Source organism: Mesitornis unicolor, unplaced genomic scaffold (assembly GCF_000695765.1).
Source record: "Mesitornis unicolor isolate BGI_N332 unplaced genomic scaffold, ASM69576v1 scaffold19024, whole genome shotgun sequence".
NCBI classification, from domain to species: Eukaryota; Metazoa; Chordata; class Aves; order Mesitornithiformes; family Mesitornithidae; genus Mesitornis; species Mesitornis unicolor.
The window spans coordinates 34,491-43,341 of record NW_010178388.1 but is presented as its reverse complement, the minus strand read 5'-3'; the positions used below and the strand labels follow the sequence as shown (position 1 = coordinate 43,341).

At 45.3% G+C, this 8,851-nt stretch overlaps 1 protein-coding gene across 1 annotated transcript in view; it reads left to right on the top strand.

Annotated features, from left to right (window-relative positions):
- The window catches only part of LOC104539026 (forkhead box protein N3-like), a gene marked incomplete at its 5' end in the record, with an annotated part of 19,028 nt that overhangs the window by 8,833 nt on the left and 1,344 nt on the right, over nt 1-8,851 (top strand). Inside the window, 2 exons of the mRNA XM_010182444.1 lie at nt 519-627; nt 7,202-7,225. Of these exons, the coding sequence (XP_010180746.1) occupies nt 519-627; nt 7,202-7,225 (133 nt within the window). The remainder of the gene's footprint in view (nt 1-518; nt 628-7,201; nt 7,226-8,851) is intronic.

Here is an 8,851-nt window from a genome sequence, read left to right as displayed (position 1 = left end):
CCTTCCTGGTGAATCCAGACTCGTAGTTAATATTTTACTTTTCAGGAGACAGGCCAAGGGATTGCTGCTCAGAAATTAAGCTGGGGTGATAAAAAGCTGTGACCTGTGTTCTTGCAGTGCAGTGCTTATGTTTGTCTGTAAAGGGCCGTGGTTTCTCACTGCAGATGCTCGTGGCTGGGTTGGACTCGGCACACGCGTTCCCAGCAGAACAGCGATTACAAAACAAAAGCGATTTGGTTGTGCAGGGAATGATCTGCAGCAACAAGGTCAGGCAGCGGCTTCCACAGCCCATGCTGCCATTGGGTGCTGTTAAATTTCTTGCCATGAGAATAGCGTTGGCAATAGCACGGCATTCACAAGAGTTGAGGCTGAGATGTTGGAGGTAAGCAGTGCACCCCACGAGTTCTCCGAATGTTTTCTCAAGTCACTGAAAAGCTTAAGTTCCACATTTTGCTCCTATATTTTTCTAACTTTTCCTGTAAAAGAAAAAATGTTCTTCTCTTATTTTTATATTTCAGTTCCTCCGGGAGTGATACAAAATGGAGCTCGAGTTCTGAGTAGAGGAATATTTCCTGGAGCCAGGCCGTTGCCAATGAACCCTATCGGAAGCATGGCTGTTGCAGTAAGGTAAGAGCAGCTCATCTTTCGCAGCATCTTTATTTAACAGAGAATGTAACAGTACACATACACTCTGGTCAACTGATGCTTTGCTGCTTGCTAATCCTTCTGAGGTTCTAAATGAAATAAATCTCTGCCACCTGACATTCTTGACTGTCATTCTGCACAAGATATTCATGGTGTATCTGTCTGTCTCACACTGGTTCATAAAAAGCAGTTTTATTTCCACCAGCAAATTGCAGGCAGTTTGTGGTGAGAACCTCCTACAGTGACCTGTTTTTCTGAGTGCAAGTGCTTTTTCCTGCTCCTCCCTCCCTTTTCCTAAAGACCTTTTCCTGGATTAAATAGCAGTGAGAAGAATATCAATAACATTAAAGCAAATTCCGACAGATCTCCGAACACGTAGCTGTCAGTTTGTTATTAGTTTGGGTCTTTGTGAGGCAGTTTTTTCACTACAGTTTCCATGTCAAGGTTATACCGAGACGTTGAAGGGTAAAGTGTTGTTGGAAGCTGTTTCACTCTTCAGCAGGCAGGGCAGTAAGAGACACCCAGGGATGGCAGCCAGAGCTGTGGGTCAGTGCTGTGCTCCGAGCAGTGCAGGTTTACTGCTGAAGAACAGTTTGCCGTGGGTGCAGCTCCGTTTTCGGTCAAACACAGATGAATTTGGTCAAGTGCTGCCAGTGCCCTCCTGTTTCCCAGCTCTCGGTGTCTGCAGAAGGCGGTTGGATTTTGGGGTGGGCTTTCATAATCAGCGCTGACCCTGCTTCGCTGGGCTGCTCCAATTGCAGCCTCTGATCTCAGTAAAGGGCTGCAAGGCAGTGAAGTGAAGTGTCTTGATAGCGACTTTCTCCATTATTATTTACTTGGGATTTTTCCCCATTTGCTCTTTATTTTATCCTTTTCAGAATCAGTGTCCAGCCCTTTGGGTGCAGTCGTTCCACCCAGTAAGTGGAGAGAGAGAGAGAACCTATGACATTCATCCACTCTCAGTGCTTGAAATGTGTAGAGGGAAGGACACTAATTGGACTCAAAGCCGTATTTTCGGATGTGCAGCTGTCTCGGCTGTGTTCACATTTGCACCCTGAGGGTCGCCCTCAGAGCTGCTCTCCGTCGCCGCAGCGCAGCCTGGCCTTGCCCGCAGCGGAGGTCCCTGTCCTCAGGAGCCTCACCAGGTCTGGTGTTCTGCTCCAGCGGGGATCGCAGGGCTGCTGGGTCGTTAATTATGCATCCTCTTGATGAGGTGTCCGAGCTCAGTGGGGGACACAGGGGTCTGAATGGTCTCTCTGGAGTTCATCTGAATTTCCTGCTTAGACCTTGCTTCACAACCAGGGTTGACTCAAGGAGGAGACAACAGTGCTTTTCCTTCCAGGCCTCTTCAAAGCTTCCTTCTGTGCAGACATCCTCAAACTGCTGTGCTGTAAGGCTGTATGTAGTGAAATTTTAGGTGTTTTCTGAGGACTACTTCTCATGGTTTTTTCCCAGCAGGTGCAACAGGATCTTTACCAGCTACCTGCTAATGTAGATTTGGGAAATTAGGGGGTTTACCCCTCCCGTCCTTCTGTTCTTTTTCTCTGTCTCAGAGAAAAGCATTTATAATTAGTTAATGCAGACATTTCTAATTCTTTTTGTTCTCTTTTCCAGCCTTAGGCAGTATTAGAAATAGCTTGCTATGAATACATTTCTGGTCTGCATGATGTCTGCTCGTATTTAAGGGCTCCTCTGGTATCCCCCTACTAAGGCTTGAAAAGGAGGCAGGAGGCGGGAGAAGAGGCTCTGAAGGCTTTTGGGAAGTTCAGGGACTCTGCAGCAGAGCAGAGCAGGCACTTCTGTCCTGTTTCTCTCCAGGGTAATCAGATTCAGAGTTTCTATAGGAAGAAGGTCAGTCTGGATGCACAGTGCCTCCTAGAACATCATCTGGTGCTCTCAGAACTGGATGCTCCTGTTACCAGTTACTGTCAGAATGATGCCCCGTTTCTTGCTGCTTACCCTTCTCAGATACAGAGGGCTAAATAGGACCTGTCACGTCGAGCTTTCACAGCACCTCACAGGAACAGCTTCTTCCTGTGCAGCAGAGGGAAGGTACACAGCGTCCAGGCAGCCTTCTTCTGCTGCAGTTCAGGGCAGGAGCCCTGCTCACAAGGAGCTGCCGTTCCTGCACAGAGGAGATGCTCCCGTCAGGCTGCAGGGGATGGTTCAGACCTGTCCAGGCGCAGGAAGCCTGGTCTGCTCATCCAGCCCTCCCCAGGAGGGGTCAGCGGAGCAGCTGTGGAAGGGGTGCAGTCTCCTGTTGGAGTTATCTGCAGAAATGATGTGCATCTTCCTATGGATTGAGCAACCAGGCAGCTTCTTGCCAAGAAGCTCTTACTCAAGCGTGTATTTTCTTTAGAAAATCCTTCCTTTGGTGCTCTAAATTAAAGGCCTAAAACCACCTAAAAAGGTGGGTTTCGACATTCATATAGGGGACCTCTGCTGTTTTCTTGTTAGGTGATCCTTGCATAATAAGTTAAACCTCTTAGCTGATTTTCTTTGCTTACTATGTGTAGAAGTTACAGGTTCTTCCATAAGGTGCTGCTCTTCTGTTGGCACTTCCTTGCTGTCTGAGCAGTTTATTTCATTTCATGTTTATTTCCTCAATATCTCAATGATCTTTGGTTTCATTGCCCCCAGACCACATGTGAATAACTTGCAGTGAGTGGTCCTGTTGTGCAGACTGCCGTTAGTGCCAAGGCAGAGTAAACCAAGGAGCCTGGTCTTGGGTTAGATTTGCAGTTACAGTGAGGTGGTGTGTTTTGTCTGTGATTCAGGAAGGAGGCCAGAACCACAGCGCTGGGCTAGGAAGCTGAAATCTGTGGTTTCTGATGTGTTAGTTCCCATCAGCTGGAGAGTTCCCTGTGCTGCTCTTCAGCAGTGAGACTGCATGCATTGGTGTATTTGGTTCTTGCACAAGGTGTCGGTGTGTTGCTGTTCCCATGTAATTGCATGTAATTGCTTCATTTTTATATATAAAATAAAGTATGATTGAATTAAGTAATTTGGATTAAAAAACCCCACTGGAAAGTATTTAACCAACACAACAAATCCACCACTTTCCATGAATTGGAAATAGCAGTTGAGGAGAGCATCATTATGCTGTAGTGCATTTGGCTTCAATTGCACAAATAGGCCTTCCGTTCCAAACTGCTCTGCAAATGGAAAAGGCATCCCACGCTATTTTTACTTGGAAAATCATCCTGTGGTGTTAAATCTCCACAGCAGAGCATAATTGGATGTGTTTTGACAGTAGCTCTTTATTTACTTCATTCACACCACTTTTAGCTTGTTTACCATCCGTATTTTCCATGTTGTGCCTGACAAGTCTAAGACCCTCCCGAAGACAGCAGGGGAAAATAACGCTTCAGAGCCGCACAGCGTGTAGCGTGTCTTTAACATGAGATCCGTCATAGGAATTTTTGGCAGACCATATCCCCGTACGCTTCCCTGAGATAATCTAAAAGCAAATGCAGCGATAGTCTGGATATGCAGAAAGGAAAATAAGGGTATTAAATGAAAGCAAGCAAAGCCAGTGAGTGCCTTACATGTGGCAAGGAGTTGGTTGTGCTTTGAAGGTGAGCTCTTGCTCTCACTATGTACATCCATTGGAAAACACCTTTTAAATACTGACTTAGGAGGACTTTTGTGTCTGTGCTAGCAGGCACAGTCTCTACCAAAGCGGGCAGCGCATTTGCCAGCGTGTGAGTTGCAGGAAGCTCTGTCACATACAACCACCATCCACATGGGTCAGGTGCTGCCAGTTACCCCAGCCCTTTGGAAGAGCACGAGCTTGGAAGCTGAGGCCGTACTAGAGCTGTTTGGACTGCAGGTCTGGTGCACTCAGCAGGCAGCCCGCACCACGACGGTCGTGATTTTCTGCGGTTGTCCATAGCACACGAGTGGTTTGTGTCTGTGCCCACGTCCTGCTGCAGCGCGGTTAGATCTGCTGGGCCTGTCCCTCCACAGAGAATCTCACCAGCTGTGCGGCCTAGGCCTTCTGATTTGGCCCAGCTTATTCTGCAAAGGATGTTTTACAGAATATCCCTGGTAATGTATTAGGCCTGTTTTCTTTTCCTCTGCCCCAAATATTCACTGCTGCAGAGGCCCCAGAAGCATTCGGATGGGCTCTTGGGAAATCCAGGTTTTATGAAGCCCTGGTCTCCACTGTAGTTTGTACTCTGTAGGCCGTGCTTCCCCATTATTTGGGCCGGATGAAGGTGCTGTTGGTCCTGGCCAGGGCTTAATGGTCTGTTCGGTGGCCAGCTCTGATGGGAAGGCCAAAGGAAAACCCCCTCAGGTAAAATTTCCCCCGAGTGAATCCAAGCTGTTGTTTCAGGCTAGTTGAAAACTCAGGCAGAACTTCTTTATGTGCCACTTATGCCTTGCGGATAGGTTGAATTACTTGTAGAGGAGGGGTTTTCAGTTCTCCTTTTTCACCAAGCGTTTTTAACTTGTCGAGGAATTTCACAACTATCAGTAAATTGCAAAGACATCCTAGGGATTGCATCCTAGGGAACAAGTAAAAACCAAAAATAAATCCATTCAGGTCTCTAAGACAAAATGTTCCTTCCTCCTAGGGAAAGCAAATGCATCCGCACTGCACAGCTACTGCTCTTCTTTTATTTTGGAAAAAACAAACCCAACAAGCCAAAACAACCAAAAACCAACAAAACACCCCAAAACATAACACTAACAAACCTTATCCATCATGAGCAGATTTTAAAGTAGCTGTTCTTCCACTATTAATGCCACAGTTCCTTGTGCAGCTCCTGACCACTGGGGTTTGACCAGAATGAGTTTTATGTCTGACTTTGTCTGAGGATGGAAGGTCGTTACTTATTTTTATTTTCACTTTATATGGCAATTACTAGATTATTCCTCAGGCCTGGCTTTCATCAGAGTGACTCTGTTTCTCATGCTGGCTTTATTTTTGCTGATTTTTCCCTCCCTTGAAGCAGCCATTCAAGCAGTGGTTAAATAAACCAAACATAAGGAACATGTGCAGCATGGATGCCAAAGCACAAGTAAAATTATACACTTGAATTAGCTGTCAGTGATTGTTTTGGGTTAGGTCAAGGAACCTGTAGGTCGTTCCTTTTGTAGTTCTTAATGTTCTTAATTACCAAGTTGAACAAACCCCAAATCATCCCCATTACGTTGCATTCCTCTTCCTGCTTTCTCTGTGTCTTTTAACTGGGAGTTTCCAGTTACACACCAGAACTGACATCTATGGGTATACTGTGTCTGTCATCCAGAAGGACTGGAGATAGATTTGGTGATATTTCAACTCCTCATAGGTTTGCTTTGTTCGTCAAAGGCATATACCTGTCTCTGGGGTGGAATACAGGGGTATTTTCCAGCAATACTTTTTGCCATTTTGCAAACAGAATGCGATCACTTCTCTTTTCTTAAAGCCAATAAAGAAACGTAAGGAAGGTGTTATCTGCCCTTGGTGAAATAACTGAAATTTACCTTTGGGTGCTGCTGAGGAAGCCCCCTTTGGAAGGCAAAGGCACTAACACTGCTGCGGACATCATTTCCTGACTGACCTGAGCTCCAGCTGCTCGAGTCCCATCGGGCTCCTGAGGACTTGGTGTCAGAAATCCTCTCCATTAGCCATGGGAATGGAGGCAGGGCTGCCAAAGTCCAGACTCACCTCTGCAGTGCAGGAGTAAGAAGAATCTGTTTTAAGAAGAGTCTGTGCGTGGTACCTTTACCTGTGTAACTACAGTTAAGATCCCTCAGGGAAATAGAAGAGTCCCTGTCAGTGGGATGAGAAGCTCTAGAGACCATCCCATGGACTTGACTACCCCTAGAGACCTCTAGAGACCATCCCATGGACTTGACCATCTCTAGAGACCATCCCATGGACTTGTCCATCCCATGGACTTGACTGAAAGGGCAAGTCGCTGCTTTAAAACACGTTAAAATAGAACAGGTTCTGGAAATCTTGAAATAAAGTCCTGAACAAAAGCATGGGCAAAGAATAAGGTATTACTTAAATGAAATTTCCCCTCACTGTTACAGTAAGCACAGAATTCTTAAAGGCCTTGTCTTCCCTTCTGTAATTTAAAAAGAATCCAAACATCAGAGCAACCCTATTGTGGTTTCAGTAACAGAGTTACAGTCAGACCTGTGAGCAGAAATCGATTCAGCTGCCCAAAATGCGTCCCCAGAAACCAGGAGAGTTTGTCCACTGCTCTGGATTGAGCTGGGTAGATCACAGATTCATGTCTGAGTATGTGACTGTGTAAGAGCAGTACAAAGCTTTAGGATGTCTCAGAAACGCGTGTGGAACGTGAATGGTTTATGTATTAGTCTATTCAGCTCTTATTAATCTACTAATACCAATTACCAGTAATTCTTCATATCTTATGTTTGAGCTGTTGTGTTTCAAGATACAAATCAGATTCATTTACTTTCAGGGTACGTGTCTCTCGATCTTGTGAATATCCTGAACCACGCTGCCTGTGTAACATTTTCATTTCTGCAGATACCCTTTGCTAATTCTCTCCTTGACCTGCTTTCTTTTCCTTTTTATTTCCCCAAGCAGAACTGGTTGGAAATCTTTCAAAATGTAAGTGCAAACCAAAGGTTTTTCTGAGATGCCAGTGCTATCCAGTTCCACATTAGATGTCTTTCCTCTGAAGTGTGTTGGTGTTTCCTGTCATCCCATCCTTTTTAAGTTCTTTCTTTTTGAACCTTTCTGCAGACTCCTGTTTCCTTTCCCATCATCCCTATTCAGTCACTCCATGTGGGATGCTCACCCCTTCCCCTGGGACATGGCTGTGTAATCCCTGGGCCTTTCATCCTCGTTTTAGGCTTTTTTGGGGAGGGTTGGGATCTGGAGCAAGTCCCACGGGCAGAGCTTTTGGATCCAAATTATAGCCCCTCTGTGTGAAAGCAAACACTGGAGACTCGGGAGCAGGGCACAGCAGGGGTGTCTTTTTGGCACACGGGTGCTCTGCTCCATGGGACTGTACCTTCCCTTTTCTCGATGGTCTCTCAGCACAACCTAACAGGAGTAGATCTGGTATCATGAAAAGGGGCATCCTGATTTAAATCCCACCTCTTAGAAGCTTCTTCACAATAACCTGGTTGGTAAGAACCCCATTTGAGCTCCCACTTATTCTGTCCTGTGTTTGTTTCCTTGGAGCAAGAATTTGTTGCTGTTTTTTTAATGGAAAATCAGCAGCATGTGATTTTTATTGAGCCACATTGCTCCGACTATCAGCTGCCTAGTAAAACCAAGTAACTTTAATTTTATGCTAATTTATGGTAATTTTTAACATCTTTAAATGTAAATTTACCCTAAAAATGAAGAATCTGTCACTTACAATGCATCACATGCTTCCTTGTAATGACTGATCTTAAGGAGTTGGTTATAAATTCACCTTACAACTAGTTTAGTATGGATGATTTCTTCTTTTAAGCATTTGGCATCCTCTAATGACAACCCCTGCAGTGGGAAACCATCACAGAGTAAATGCAGCTGGCTTGCTGCACGATCATGAATGACATTGCATTTAGTTATTAATAATTGAAGGAGCTTTGTGTATTCCTCCTGGGTTCCGTATATAATTTATGGATCATAAAGCTACTCGAAAATCTAGAGGGAAGTAATTTTGTTGAGCAAAAGAGGTTGGCAAGAGGCTTTCTGTGCTAATAACTGGGCCCTGGATCGTATACATTTGTTTGGAAATACTGTAAATAAGAACACTGGGAAAGGCTGATAGATTTGCCACCTTCTAGCGTTGTCCTGTCACTGGCTCACAAAAGCCTCCTTCTTATTTCACAAGCTCTGCAGACCAAGAGCATTTAGATGAGTAACAACTGGGGAATTACAGATCACTCGTATATGTTCCACCTTTCAGCCTTACCTCTCAGAAATGGATAATACTCTGCTGTTTCCTCTATACAGAAACCGGACCCCTGAAACCTAAAGCACTCTCCCATTTCTTTAAGCAGAAGAGCAGTAATGCCCTGGGCTTGCCCCTGTGCCATTCCTCCTAAGAAATACCTACCCTCAGAGCAAGAAGGTTTTAATCCACTTGCCGTGAGTGCAAGGGCACTCTAATGATAGCAAGAGTTGGTTTTAAAGCAGTTCATCACATTGTCTGTGGGGATTTTTGAGGGGTCCGAGGCCGATGTGAAGTGGTGGGTGCAGTGATGAGGCTCTTACTCAGGGATGAGCATCCTCCTC